At 37.7% G+C, this 16078-nt stretch overlaps 1 protein-coding gene across 1 annotated transcript; it reads left to right on the top strand.

Annotated features, from left to right (window-relative positions):
* Positions 1-2520: 2520 nt before the first annotated feature.
* On the top strand, positions 2521-15671 carry LOC134533791 (pre-mRNA-splicing factor RBM22). Its single transcript, XM_063371450.1, has 6 exons — positions 2521-2618; positions 6312-6365; positions 8691-8954; positions 11222-11451; positions 14371-14514; positions 14902-15671. The coding sequence occupies exons 1-6, from the start codon at positions 2565-2567 to the stop codon at positions 15494-15496; spliced, it is 1341 nt and encodes a 446-aa protein (XP_063227520.1). The 5' UTR covers positions 2521-2564; the 3' UTR covers positions 15497-15671.
* Positions 15672-16078: the final 407 nt, after the last annotated feature.

The following is a 16078-nucleotide window of genomic DNA, read 5'->3' on the forward strand; positions in this document are numbered from 1 at the left end:
TCCCTCTCCTTATTTCGTTGTCTGCAGCATCCTCATCCAACCATGTCTCTACTGCCACCACTACATCTGCCCCATAGAGCTCAACCACTGTCCAGAACTTGTCCACTTTGTTTAGGATACTCCTGCAGTTAACAACCATTATATTTACTCTCTCCCTTTTTTTCCTACCCTCTTCTCCTGTTTCAATATGCACTCTCCCCTCCCCATCCTGCTTTTGTCTTTCCCTCCCTCTCTCCATCCCTTCTTGATTATTTCCCCTGCCTCCCCCCTCCCCCCCCCCACCTTTCTCACTTCATTCCTTCCTACTAGCTGCACCCTACCCTTGACCTCCCCCCTACCCCGTTTCCCTGCCCCATGTTACCCGCTCTTAAACCGTATATCATCACATGCGTCAGGATTCCCACTCCTTCCCTATTCAGATGGATTTGATCCCTTGCCATGTGTCTCATCTGAAGTCGACTCCTTGCGCTGATGTAGTTTGCTCCCCACTCCTGACACTGCTTCAGCATGATGGCTTCCGCAGCCCTGAGCTTGTGGATAGGCACACCCCTCCTAGGCAGCACTCCACTCACCAGGATGTCTCCCCTCACTTTCCTTTTTAACTCACAAAGCATTCCCTTCATGTCCTCCTCAAACTTTCCTGGTCCTCCCCCTCTAACAAGGTCGTTTGTGCCCACATGCACAATCACCTTCCTTATTCCGTCAAGCTGGCTAGCCTTAACTCTATCTCTTACATCCTCCAACCTCTCACCACTCCTCCCTGCCTTATACGCCCCCGGTATGTTTACATATCTGAGCATCGAATCCCCGAATAATGCCACCTTTACGCTTCCGATTCCCCTGCCTTCCATAGTCCCCTCATTCCCATCCCCTTTATTTGACTTATCTTCCTTTAGCCTGCCTGTGTCCTCTCTGGCTACCTCAGCCCATGATTTCTCTTCTCCCTTTTTGGTTCCGTCATTCTTGCATTTCGTCCCCTCCATTTTGCTTACCCAGTCATCCCTACCTTCCCCCTCGATTGTATCTTTCCACTTTTGTATCTGACCCTCTAGCGCTACCTTTTGCTTCCGCAAGTTGCTGACCTCTTCCTCCAGATCCCTAACCTTCCCGTTTTGCTTGCGTAGTCTGTCAATTTCTTTTCTCCCCTCCTCCAGTTCCCCCCTTAACATCCACACTTCCTTCCTCAATTCATCCTCCTTACTCCTAGTTTGCCCCAATGCCGTCCTTTTTTCACCTCTTGCATTTACCTCCAGTCCCTGCCCCTCCTGCATCCTGTCTGCTTTCCCTGCTTCATGCTTCTCTCCTATTCTTGCCCTTAACACTTCCTGCTGGAGGTCACCCATGTTCCCCTCCAGAGTTTTCACCTTATGTCTTAGTCTAACCACTTCATCCTCCATTCTCTCCTCCCAGTTTTGCCTCCCCGCCCTTATGGTGTCCACTTCCCTTTTGGTACCTTTTATTAGCCCTTCCAGGTTTTTCTCTCTCCCAACTAGTTCCCTCTCTATGTCTCCCTTCCAGGTACTCCACTCCTGCCGTGTTCCCTTTCCTCCCTCCACTATAGTTCCAATTATTAGCTCCTTTATCCATTCCTGTATACCCTCCCAGTTGTCTCTCATCACTCCTCCTACACTCACTACCTCCTTCCCCTGTATGGTTACCTCCTCTCCTTCAAGCATGTCATTCGTTCCCTTTATATTTTCTTCCTCCTTTCCCCCTAGTGAACCTCTGTCTGTCCCCTTCACTAATTCAAAATCCTTGCCAGGACAATGTTTTTGTCCTTCAATTAGCCCCTCCTCATAATTTCCCCTACACAGTTCACATTCCCACTCCTTGTCTTTGAGACTTTCTAAGCCCACTGTGATCCCTCCACATTCTACATGATACCACTCGTCATATCGATCACACTGAACACCGTTCTCCTTCCTTCTCCACGCTTTCCCACACCCCCTACATTTCACTTTACCTCCCATCCCTAACCTAATTGCCACGTGCTTGCCACCGACCTTCGCCCTTTTAACTCCGCCTAATGCGCACTCCCGTCGCGTATTTTATATATACACAGTAACTCCCTAGTTCCTAGTATGATTTAAAACATATTTCGCTATAAACCACTGTATATTTATTAAGCCCTTCACTAAATTACACCACAACCGGATAAATTTTTATGTATAACAAGTGTTTATAATTTTATAGTGTATAATATAATAGTGTATATTTACAGTATTATTACTGTCGTAAACATTAATATTTTTTTAATATTTAAACACAATATGGCTTCCTAAGATAAACTATTTGCTAGTAACTATCAAATTCTCATTCAGTTAAATTATATATTATGCTTTAACAAAGCTTATTCAGAAAATTAAAATTTAGAAAATTATCATGCCCTAAAAACTGTTGAAATAAAGACGGCGTATTTCATTTTCTATATTTCACTCTTAATTTTAAACAGATAAAATTTGTATAGCGTATCTTGTGCGTGCAGTCTGTACCCTTATTTAATCAGTTTTTTTTCTCTCTTACAATCTTTGACACTTTTGTGTTGACGAGTTGACGTACTTGTAATGGCGACCTCCAAGACTACAAATACTTACAACAGACAAAATTGGGAAGATGCAGTCAGTAACAATTTATTTTATATTTTACCTGTATTGATGAATGACACTTTAGCTTTTAAAATCGTATTGACATCCAAACCTTTTTAAAGTAGCTCAAATGTTGACTTACATCAAATGATTAAATAATATTTCACATTCAGTTAGTTTTTTTTTTCCAGTTGAAACAAATACAGGATGTAGTTTGTTGGTGGTCTGAAGTTGTATTTTAAATATAAATAGTACTCAGGTTATATACTTTTGACCTGTCGTACATTTGGAAGTAATTTTGGATAATGTGGGTTTTCTAGAAAAACATATTGCTTTTGGGTAAATATTTACTTGGGCGGTATTTCCGAAAAAAAAATGTTAAAAACACCGAAAATGCCGTTATTTTATGCTCTTCAACTTCCTCTTTTCATTAAAAGTGGCGGAGGTAAGAAATTCCAAATACTTTAGGAGATATCGAATTTTTAAATTTCATCATATGTAGTTGAGCGGTATTTGCGAAAATAAATGTTAAAAATCCGAAAATACCTTTATCATATGCTCTTCAACTTCCTCTTTTCATTAAAAGCAGCGGAGATAAGAAATTCCAAATACTTTAGGAGATATGGAATTTTTTAATTTTGCAATACAAGACCTGTGGAACCATTCGAGCAGCGCCATTTTTGTTATTTTGCCGTGTGTTCGTGAATACGTGAATCGTGAATGCGTAATTAATAAAATGGTTGATTAGGTCAGGTCAGTTACATTATTAATACTTTCAAACTAAGCCGACATTAAAAATTATTTTGTGAATTAATTTTAATGGCTGTTTAGTTTTAAAATATTTATAATGTAACTGACCTGACCAAACAAACCCGGACAGAGGGTGAACAGTAAACTAAAATGGTCGATTAGGTCAGGTCAGTTACATTATAAATACTTTCAAACTAAGGTGATTATAAAAATAATGTGAATTAATTTTAATTATTCTTTAGTTTTAAATTATTTATAATGTAACTGACCTTACCTAACAAACCCGTAACAAAGGATGTACAGTAACAACTCACGTAAATTTTTTTGTTACTTATTACTTGCGCCACAATATCAAAATAACAAGTAAGACTTTAAAATTAGAAACGTTAAAAACTCACCTAAGTTGGAGGCGGTAATTAAACACAGTTTTAAACAATAATTGAACTAAATAATCACGTATTAGTTCATTTGAATTCTGGCCTATCACGAACAATCACGTGACATCATTATCCAATAAAAAAAATAGATACTCGTACGTAAACAAGAAACAAGGGTGCACGCACGCCACAGGAATGCGCTGGTTTCGTGCTGAAATTTAAAAATTCGATATCTCCTAAAGTACTTGGAATTTCTAATCTCCGCCGCTTTTAATGAAAAGAGGAATTTGAAGAGCATATAATAAAGGTATTTTCGGATTTTTAACATTTTTTATCGCAAATACCACTCAACTACATATGAAGAAATTTAAAAATTCGATATCTCCTAAAGTATTTGGAATTTCTAATCTCCGCCGATTTTAATGAAAAGAGGAAGTTGAAGAGCATAAAATAAAGGTATTTTCGGATTTTTAACATTTTTTTTCGGAAATACTGCCCAAGTAAATATTTACCTGCCTTTGTAGTAAATTACACAAAGTCAGGGCTCCTTGATTGTCGTAATTGCTCATGCATCACGCTCATGTGCATTTGATCCCAACACCTCGTCATGACTCAATTTATGAGCACTTGTTTGGTTTCCAAGTAGTTCTTTTTTCAATAACTGCATGTAACCTGTTAAGTAACACCCAATAAAAAAACAACACAAGTCTAATGCTAACTTTGCATTTGGGAACTGCAGGAAATGCTAGCATATGATTCTCGAGCAAATTAGAGACCAAAGTGAAGATCCCCATGAGTGGAGTGACAGATGCACCACTATTATCATGTATGCCTGTTAGTGCATTCAGGATGTAAGTGCACTCTTCAAAGAACTGAAAATAATTTCAGAAACATACTCAAAATATGTGCTGCACACAGTCTGTGTTTGATTACAAAGTGCATTGCCACTATGGTATCGTGAGCTGGTGTACTAGCTCCTAGTTAGTTAGTAGGTATTGTACTGTTGATGATGTGATTTGTGGGTCATTTGATTCAATTGTGATTTGGATTGTGCATTGGAGGTAGAGTGACCCTTTGCAGGATGATGATGGATTTCTTGTGACGACTTACCTACAGATGCCTTTTTCGAGTTGGTCAAGCGACCCTATTCCATACAGAAAAAAATAGGTGATTTTGGCAGTTTTGATAAAATGAAAATGGTGGTTTTGAGTGTTACTGATTTTGATTAACTATCCTGCAAAATATGATTATAACTTCCAAATTACTCTGAGTTTTCAATTGAAAATCAGCTCCACAAGGTATACTTCCTGGAGCAAGTATGAAAGATCTTCCTCTCTAGCTGCAGTAGTTTCATCACTTATCTTAAGTAATGAGCAATTGTTGTTTACTTTGCTCAGCTTACACTCCAGGAGGTGAAGTGTTGCAGATTTGTGATTAAAACAGGAGGAAATAGATTTCTGTACTCCACAATGAGGAATGTGAAGATTTGTCTTATTAATTTATTTTAGTATTTTGTTTGTAAGGAAACTTACAAAATTACAGAGTATAAAATTTGTAATCACCATGTTGGTTGGGCAAGCAATCGCGAAGGTGTGAATGGTTACAGAGGGAGCAAAATCTCAGACTGTGTTTCAAGATTTTTTTTATGCCTGCATTTACCTTGATAGTAGGACAAACATTATAAGTGTAGTACCTTCCTAAAAAAATGAAGAATTTTTATTTTATTTTTAATTTTGGTATTTGAAAAGTGACACTAAGGAAGGGGTCCAAACAAAATTATTTTCCCCAGGCCGTTAGTTTTTCTCAAAGGCCCTGTATATTATTTTAGTCTTTCAATAAATCATTTGTGTGGTATTACTTATTTTGAACCTTAATTTTAATTGTAACTTGATCTGAAGCATTTTAAAGATTATTTTTTCCTATAATCATCGTTAATTTTTACTGAAAATTTTTTAATCCATCAGGAGATGGTTAATAATCTGATACCACTGGAGCGTTGTTACACATGTGAAACAAGTAATGATGAATCTATTTAAATTGAAGCCTATTAAATCACAATTTACAAAATTACTAATTAATCAGTCTGACTCAGCCAGAGGTCATACCTGTAGGTGCTGTTGATTATGCATTACTCACAGTGACAACTTTGCAAACATTCCTCATTGCTAGATGCAACCACTTACCCTTTTTTTTCCCCCTTTAGTGCACAAAGTAACCTCTGCAATCCCGTAAAGTTTCTTGGTTAAAACGTTGAATGCCTACACATTATGTAATACGTGAAAGTTAGTACTATGTAATGGGGTTAAAGTGGTATTACTCCTGAGTGCCATTTTGTGGGGTTTTTAATTTTTGTTCACTTTCAGTTTTTATCTTTGTATGAGGTTTCTAAACCGTAAAGGTTAATTTTTTTTACCGGAATAAAATTATTTTTGTGACTTGGATCTCATTATCATGTATTCTGTGCGGACTTAACCTACTGTACATGCAGCTCTATTTTAAAATTTAGGCACCTACTTGCCTTTAAATGTTGATGGATTTATTTTGTTTTTCGTACATAGTTATAAAGACATTGTCTGGTAACTTTTGTTTTAACTTTCAGGAATTTCCCATTTTGTGCCAGACATGCTTGGGAGACAACCCGTATATTCGCATGGTAAGTGTAGTCTAGTAAAACTGAGGAGTGTTCAGAAACAAGGGCATATTTAAATCAAAATGTAATGGACTAGGGAAGGGGTGGATTTTTTCTTAAAAATTTATTCTCTTAAATGGGAGTGGAGCATCAATTGTTCTAGTCAAAAACTAACATTAACAGAAAAGAACATAATTTATTCAAAATAATATTTTTTAAGCATAGTTTGTGAAGACTAGTTACACATTATCTCAAAATACAGTTTCTTGCTCCTTGTTTTCATTTTTTCCCAACTGGGAAAGGGAGGGGCAGCTTTCCCCCTTGCCCCCATCACCTGGACATGCCTTTGTTTATGAAGTAATTACTATTGGTTCATAAAATAATGAATACTTTTTTTGTATGTCTAGATAACTAAATTTGACCTCAAAAAGCACACCTTTAATTATTTTCATCTTAACTTCTACAAGTATTGAAACACGCTTTCATTTATATACTTTCTGCACCAAATTATTGCAGACAGTAGTTGGCTGGTTACTTAATGCTGTTTCATTAACATTTGTTTGCTCTCTGTTAAACTGTCTTGCTCTCTTTTTCACACACTCATAAATGACCTGTAAGTATAAAAATCCGAAATCTCACGCAAAAAAACTGTGGTTTGTATTACTGAACATGTAGATAATAAATAGGGCAGCTTAAAAAGTATTTGTTACGTGACATATTAAGTAGGCCTATACATTGAGTTTAATTGTGTTCGAAGTTAGAAATATAAGAGCAGGTTGGTTAAGCACATCAATATGTGCCACTTTTTTTTTTATCTATTTATTTAAAAATGTTAGGTCACATAAAATGCAATGTTATGCTAATTTTTCCAAGGAAATTATGTAATACAATGTAAATCAGGTGCTCAAAAGCGAAAATAAATGCTTCAAAAACAAGAAAACGCTAACAAAGATAAGACAAACTTATTTAATTTTGAGTTTTTGTAATGTATCGCAGTTAAAAAACAAAGTAAGGAGGCAAATAATTTGTTCGAAATTCTTATTGTTTTCAAGATTCATTAGACAAAAAGTTCATGTATACTCTGCAGCCTCTAAAATTTCTCAACAAATTAACAGAACTCAATATTACTAATTTATTTCTGAATGTTAGCGTTTCACTGCACATATATTCTGCATACTTCCTGTTTCCGTTGCTCAAGCAAAAAGATCTTTCAATGTGCTTAGCAGAATAAAGATTTGCCAGAGATCAACAATGGGTCAACAGACTTACTGATCATTGCTTTGAATCAAGACTTGCGTGGACATTGAATTTTGTATCTATTACTGAAATTTTTTGCCAATATGAAAGCGTGAAAAACTAATTTTAAATGATTGATAATTTTTAAGTTGTTCCGTGATAACTAGGTATATTGTATTTTTAATTGTGTAGTATTACGTAAATTGTTAAGTTTTAAAAAGATTTTTTTTTTTCTTTATATTTTTTTTTAAAAAGTATAAAGATATGAAAATGATGTTTTATTGAGAGAAATAGCATCAAAATTTCTTTAAATACATACTGTTAAAAATGACTTAGCGTTTTCTTATTTATAAAAGCATTATAATCTCTTAACGGTTTGCAGTATTTTCATTTTTTTAATAGTGAGGGGTTTGATAAGTTGTGTATTAACTATTAAGTAATAGGGGGAGAGCCTGACAAAACTATTTGCTCCCGGGCCCTTAATTTCTCTCGAAGGCCCTGGCTGCATCATCGCTGATGAGAACTGCGGAGAGCTGACCTGCGATGCTTTGACGTTTACATATGAGGCTGTACTCACCTCGTGAACACGCTTCTACTTACGTCACAGATTAAAGAAATAACATTGCCATTGATAGTTACTATCACCAGTCCAGTAAAGGTAGCACGTGGTAAACTGCATCACGTAAATTTACATTAAAGTTTCGGAGTATTCCTGAAATGTTCGGAAACATATGGTATGTTGGGAAAATTTTAAGATTGCAAGTTAATTCGGATGATAATTTTTAATTAGAATTCCACAACTTGCTTGGATCAGGGGCGGGAGGGGCTGTCTTACATGGAAAGTATGCGTATCCAATCTCGGCCTTGGAATATTTACGAATGCCTAGTCTGAAGTAGTGAACATTAATGGATTTGTACAACTTTTTATGAAAGAAAAATTGACACGTTAATTTGAGTATTTAAATGAACATTTAATACACCCAAATAATAAAACAAAATGATGCAATTCGGGCCTTGGGAAGGATTGTCGACCCCTGCGCACACGTGGCTTGGCTGGGCTTGCTTGCTACTGGTGTACGTGAAAGCTGAGAGCAGGGCGTGGGGATGCCGCAGACAAAGGAGCGCTACGGCAAGGAGTGCAAGATCTGCTCGCGGCCCTTCACGGTGTTCCGGTGGTGCCCCGGGGCGCGCATGCGCTTCAAGAAGACGGAGGTGTGCCAGACGTGCAGCCGGCTGAAGAATGTGTGCCAGACGTGTCTGCTGGACCTGGAGTACGGGCTGCCCATCCAAGTGCGAGATGCGGCGCTGCGCATCCGCGACGACCTGCCGCGCTCCGAGGTCAACAAGGAGTACTACATCCAGAACATGGACAAGGAGGTTCGTCGTTCCTCCCTCACTTGTATCCTCTTCATTGTCTTTATTCGTGAAGATAGTGGCTGACACATGATGTTCTTCATACTGTAAAATCATTAATAATCAGTAGACACCTGCAAAATTTGCGGATTCATTCGGTGATAGGCTAGAATTCAAACACATATACTGCGTCGATAATTTTGCTATTGGCTTACTGTTCATCTGGACGAATCTCAACCAGTTATAAACCCTCAACCAAAGAAGGATCGAATCACAGACAAACCAGCTGAGATGACTTACAAGTCGGCAGCCAATGAACTTGCCTTATTTTCCCCGAGTGTACAGTGGTATGTGCAGTCTATCCTGAAGGCCATCGAAACCGCGAATTTTGCAGGTCTCTACTAATCAGCTTTTGTAAAACAGAACTACTCAGAAAAATAAAAGTACATCTGCAAAATTTTGTGTGTTGGAAAAATGTGCCAACATCGTTAATATAAAACATGTTACTTTTAAAAATGAGAGATGCAAAGATCATACAATGATTTTTTTGTTTCCAATCCATTTAGGGATAAAATTCATGCTAAATAAAATTGCATTTAATGAATTTACCTTAGTATAAAAAAAACTTTTTTTTGTTAATTTGAGTTAAATTTGTCAAATTGCTGATCACATTAATGTTTTTAGTTATTATTTCAGTGCTTTATGGAGTATTAACTTGGATTTCCTTTTTATATGTTGTATTTCATGCTTTAGGTATTTTGTTCAGTTTTATCGCAAATCACCATAGGTGTAATCTCGTCAGTTACTCATTTATACCTACCACTGTGAAACAATATATCAGACACTATTTTAAATATTATTATTCTTGAATATTTATTTTATGTAATAGAGCAGCATATTGTAACTTTTTTAAAAATATTTTTGTACTGTAATTTTAATTTTCTTTGGTATTCCTGTTAAAACTATGTATATCAATGTTCGATAATCCAGCAGAATCACAAGTCTGGCACGGGGGTGGTCTAGAACTTACTGGTCCAAATAAAGGGAATTTACTATTAAAAATAACCAACAATAATGGGATTAGGATTTTAAGTCATAAAAATTTGAATTTTCACTTTATAATCAGCTTGGTCATCATTTGTTGAGGACAGTTTAAGTAATGTGTTAAAAATAAGTATTATTTTTCTACTTTATCTGTACATGACCATTAATTTGATTTTTTTTTTGGGTGGAGGGGGGGGGGGGCTGTAATTCAGACCGTAATTATTACTGTTTGGTGTTATGTTCAGTTATAGTTTACAAGGATTGAATATATTATGTTTGTCTTGTTTTAAACTTTTTTCATGTCCTCTGTCAGGTCATTATGGGTGAAAGTGCGTGGCAACTTGATGCACTAAACTATTCCATTGTCTGATCAGTATAGCTTTATTCATAAGGCTCCTGGATGTGAGAGACAAAGGATAGAATCATTATTTATTTATTTATTTATATTTGTGACATTCCTAGAATGGTCCAGAGTTGTGTGGTAGTAAAGGTATGGACACAATGTGATGAAGGGGATCATGCAGGTAAACACTTCATGTGATCCCTATATTGTATAGCATATCTCATCCTTAGATGCAGTGTTCATTTTATTGGACATATACTCTCTCTCTCTCTTACCAATGCACATTTTCTGCTTTTAGCATTGTCCTTGTTTATGTGCTCTGTTGCCAGATATACCCAGAGCACAAAAGTTTTAGACACGGCTTTATAATATATTAAAACAACTTTTAAAGTGTACAAAAAATTATTTGTAGAAGGAAAATTTAAAATAATAATTTTGAAAATACATTTTCATTTTGTATTTCATCAAGAGCATCATATGTCAATAAACTTTTCTTATTTTTATGAAAAAAATTACTGAAAGACGCCATCTTGGTTCCAACCATTTTTGCCATCAAATTATTTTATTTTTTTAGTGTTAAAAATTTTCTGTGTGACCATATTACGTATTAATAAGGGCCGACTTATACAGAATTTTTCTCCTGTGAATTAATAACTAGTGTTTAAAATTGATAATTTTTCCTTTCGCAATTATATAACTAGTAATAATGTCAAAAAACACTATTTTAAGGTCTTGGATTGTTAGATTAAAACAATAAATGGTATACAAAAAAATCCAAACTTGTTAAATGTGAAATATAATTGGTTTTGTTAAGAAGCCAGGTAGCGTAACTGTGGCAATGACTGTGCTCGTGTGCTGTGATCGGAGCGTGAGACGGACTGCAGCGGTGTGGTGCTGCCCGCAGCTGGGGAAGATAGACGCGACGACGCCGGCGGGGGCGGTGGGCAAGTCCCAGGCGGCGAGCGACCTGCTCATGAAGCTGGCCCGCACCAGCCCCTACTACAAGCGCAACCGCCCGCACATCTGCTCCTTCTGGGTGAAGGGCGAGTGCAAGCGCGGGGAGGAGTGCCCCTACCGGCACGAGAAGCCCACCGACCCCGACGACCCGCTCGCCGACCAGAACATCAAGGACAGGTGAGTGTGGCCGGCTGCCGTTTCCTCGTTACCGCTTGCTCTCTGGTCAATTATGTCAATCACTAGAGACTACATTTTATAGTTTTATAATTAGTCAACTTTGGTTTTTTTAACAGAAGATTATGTTAATTCTCGTTGATATACTTTATCCAAAAAAAATAATGTATTATTGACATTCTGAATTTTTATGATTATTATAATATGTAATAAGACGTGTGTCTAAAAAAGATACATTCAGGACCAAAAATTGCGAGCATTTTTAGTTTAAAAGTGATATTATAAGTGCACAACCAAACAAATTAAATTAATTTGTGTTATCTCTTATACTTTGGTACAAACTTCTTACGGCAATGACATTCCTTGAATTTCAAGCATTAAAAGAATCACTTTTTTGTGATTTCAAATCAGTTTTAATTAAATGCTGTGTATTTCATTATTTAACTGGCATTTTGTTATTATATGATGTATTGAAATGTTTTTTGATGTTTCGGTTTTAATCGCACTCGCCATATAATCTTGTCCCTATCAATCATCTACCATGTTAAAATGTTGGATTTTTGCTAATTCAAAATTTGTCTGAAAATGAGACTATAGAAGCTATTTAGCATGTGTTAACCAACTGGGGGAATATTAGGACCTATTGATTGACCACTGATAGTGACTTTATTACTCTATCATAAATGTTTGATTATGGACACGTCTGATTTTTTTACAGTTATAAAACATTTTGTAGTTAAACAGACACTTGCTTAGTAAGAATTTTTTTTTTAATCATCGGCAGGATAAAATGAGCCTTTTTGGTACAGACTTTATAAGAAACCTGTTTATAAGTTTTTGTCTGTTAATCAAGTATACGAGGTTTGTCTGAAAAGTTTCTGACCTCAACATGAAGATGGCAACACTTGTCTACAAAAATTGGGGAATGTGTTTGTTTATACTTTGGAATGTAGTCTTTGAAATTTCAGCCATTTTGGACATGCAGCTGTTTTTTAACAATCAATTACATGAGTTACAAATACTTTTTATTCAAATTGAGTTTAAACAACTTCAAATTAAATTCAAAAAATTCACGCACTGCATTGTTTTGATGTTTTTTTAAAAGGGCTTGGGTATAACATTTCTGAGTAACAGAATACCAATAATGTTATTACTATATAATGTATATTTCCATTCTATTAAGATTTTAATAATCTTAAACTTAAAATTTTTTTTATTATTAGAAAGATTATTTAATTTGTTAACATAATTCCTGACACTGTTGTTTACTGAATGTGTGGTGTCATGATTCGCCAATAGTGCATCCTAGTGACTCAAGGTAAACTAACCCTGAAAGCTTCTGGCTTTTCTCTCCAGAGATGCTGCTGACATATGGAATGGCGTGATATACCATATTGGTCCGAAAATAGGCCGACCCCTTCTACAGCACACTCAAAATCAGGGAAAAATAAATTTTAACTAACTAAAATGATTATCAGCACCATATTACCACAGTAACACTTCAACTAAGTTAGTATTTATTGAACTGACAAAATGTGTTATTCTTACTTACCAAAATATTTGAGTGTTCATATTTACATAGGCATAGGCCTCTGTTTCCGTTTATCTTCACATTCTTTTGTAGTGGTGCCAAAATTTTATACGGCAATGGGTACATTTTCTAAGTTAATAGAAATTGTGATGTAAAAACATTTACCGGTACGTTTAATTTTGACGTAAAAAAAACCAAAATGGTTTCATGTAAAACGTGTATGAATCAACCATAAAACAGCCAATAGTGCAAATAGGTTTTATTGTTCTTGTTACTGTTGGTATGTACCGGTATTTGTTTATTCGTGTCGCAACTACAAGTTGCCAACACTGGTGCCATTTACCTATTTTGATTTTCCTGTGATGGAAGAGTAAATAAAGCCTACTACGGTAAATAACCTTATGGCAAAATTGCTGTTTTTACTAATTGTTTACTGTAAATACCTATTTTACAAGCAAATAAAATTACGGCAGCCTGTTAAATACAGTTCAAAAATAACCAGACTGAGCTTTTAAAAGCTATGTGTGACAAGTGACCACATCTGTCTACTTAACTTAAAATATGATACGTTATTGGGGTTAAGTGTGTTTACTAAATTTCTAAGTTGGAAAAATTACTAATTCCACGTAAGTACGGCATAATTTTAGGTCAATGAATTGTATATCTGATAACATTTTTATGCCTATAAGTGATTCTCCTTGAAATGTATACTATTTTGGCTAGTGTCGCATTATAGGCAGACTCTTTCAAGGTTGACAAAACTGGCAAAAAAAGGTCGGCCTATTTTCGAACCAATACGGTAAACATTGGCGGAACACTAGGGCCGTCATAAGAGATAAATATGCAATGAATGAAGCGAATAGCCGCTTAGGAATTTGTAGAATGTTATTTGTTGATTCGTCACATTATCAATTTGTTGCATTGTATTTAATGCTACACAATTGCTGTTGCCTTTCTGCGTGCACGGAAATAAAAATCCATGTAAAAGAAAACAACACTTCTTGAAATCTATGACAGCACTACTTCAAGTCATTCTGTAATTTACAGGTGGTGTTACTCCAAAACTGTTCATATCGAACAGCGTTACTTCAAGGGGCGTATGTTTTAACTAGCACATACAAACGATTCAAATTAATTTTTTTCAAATACACTTGTAATACCTAAATCAATGTCCATAACAAAATGAAAAAGCAAAAAGATTTCCAAGTTTCCAACATAGTTGAGATCTCTAACAAGATCAGTCATTTGGTGACTGGTAAGCAAACCTTCAGTCTTGTAGTAAGAGCACCACAGTAATTTGTATGTGATAAAGTCGTTAAAACATGTAGACAGTGGCTGGGTCCTAGCAAGTGCAGTAGACCTGGAGGTGTGAGTGTCGCCCTGCCCCGCAGGTACTACGGCATCAACGACCCCGTGGCGGAGAAGCTGATGCGCCGAGCATCCGCCATGCCCAAGCTGGATCCCCCCGAGGACAAGGCCATCACCACCCTGTACGTCGGCAACCTGGGCGACAAGCTGGGCGAGAAGGAGCTCAGGTGGGTTCGTGGGTCTGCTTCTGTGTGCCACATCAACTGGTCCCATTTCTCTTATCAATATTAGCTACTCTGCTTACTTTGTAACTAAAATTTTCTCCAGTCATTGATTTTGTGAAGGAGTTACCACGGTTCGTGGTAGCTATTTGCATTGCTTCCCCCAACCACAAAACATACATACATTAACTTCGATCATTAATCAAAATCATAGTGATTAAGAGTTAACAGCTGTTGAGTTTTAATGTTAACTTTTATTAGAAGTTCCCAAAATTTTTTAAAAATTTTCTGTGAATACTAAGTCTGTGTGTACGTATGGCGGTAAGTGTGAGGGCGAGAGCTGTGCTGTGCTGTGCTGTGCTGTGCTGAGTGGTGGGGGACGGACTGTTGCAGGGACCACTTCTACCAGTACGGGGAGATCCGTTCCATCACGCTGGTGCCGCGCCAGCAGTGCGCCTTCGTGCAGTTCACGCACCGCACCGCGGCGGAGCAGGCGGCCGACTGCACCTTCAACAAGCTGATCCTGGGTGGGCGACGCCTCACCATCCGCTGGGGGCGCTCCCAGGCCAAGCAGGGCACTGCGGTGACTGCTGAGGGCGCCGGCTCCGGGGCGGAGGAGTTGGAGCCGGTGCCCGGCCTTCCCGGGACCCTGCCCCTGCCACCTGTCGAGCTGCACAACAACTTCTTCAATCTGGGAGGCGAGAACGAAGCCCCGCCCGTTCCCATGCCGGTGGCCATCCCCCCGCCGCCCGTCATGCCTCCGCCCATGCTCATCCCGCCCCCGCCGGGCATACGGCCCCCGGGCCCACCCCCCTTCTTCTTCCCGCCGCACCTGCGGCCTGCCCTGCGCCCCCCCCAGCCCCTGTTCCCGCCCGGCACGGCGCCCGCCCTGCCGCAGCTGCCCACGATACACTACCCGTCGCAGGACCCCGCCCGCTTGGGCACTGCTCCGGCCAAGGGCAAGACCTGGCCGGGCGAGGACCTGTAGCCATCTCGTCGCTCTCTCTTTCTCATCATTATAGTGTCCTATTGCCACTCGTGAAGTACAAGCAAGGAAAAAAATTGAGGATTGGTTGTATTTTGATGATGGAAATATAAGAGAACTTGTTTCTCCTAGGTTTCAAGTTGATGAATGTGTTAAATAAAAAAGAATGAATCCTTCATTGTGTAATTGATTATTTTATTGTAAAAATTCCTACTAGCATTTTATGTTGCACTTTTTTTATCATTTGATAAAGCACTTTAGATTGTTAGACAGGTAGTTCATAAAACGTTGTTCTCACACTAAAACAGTTTTCATACCCATTTTTTTCTATGTAAATGTGTTACCTTTAATTGCAGAGTGATAACCGGGGTGAAGTCAGTATTTGATTTCACCATGGGATACTTAAGTTTTTCAGCGGCCAGTATTTGAAGTGTGGTTACGAAGGCCTCTGTTGTGTAGAGTTTCAAGATGGGATGTATCAAAATACCCTCTCCTCAGGCCGGCAATGTAAAATATCAGCAGTCCCAAGATTTGCAGTGTGCACCGCTCTGCTTCCGTTACCTTGTGTGTGACAATGGAGGGATC

The sequence above is a fragment of the Bacillus rossius genome, chromosome 7 (assembly GCF_032445375.1).
Source record: "Bacillus rossius redtenbacheri isolate Brsri chromosome 7, Brsri_v3, whole genome shotgun sequence".
Taxonomy (NCBI): domain Eukaryota; kingdom Metazoa; phylum Arthropoda; class Insecta; order Phasmatodea; family Bacillidae; genus Bacillus; species Bacillus rossius.

Bases quoted from the DNA above. Each gene is read 5' to 3' on its own strand.
- LOC134533791 (XM_063371450.1), top strand. From the start codon at position 2,565: ATGGCGACCTCCAAGACTACAAATACTTACAACAGACAAAATTGGGAA. The intron at 8,955-11,221 runs GTTCGTCGTTCC...TGCTGCCCGCAG, and splicing joins TCCAGAACATGGACAAGGAG to CTGGGGAAGATAGACGCGAC. The intron at 14,515-14,901 runs GTGGGTTCGTGG...GGACTGTTGCAG, and splicing joins CTGGGCGAGAAGGAGCTCAG to GGACCACTTCTACCAGTACG.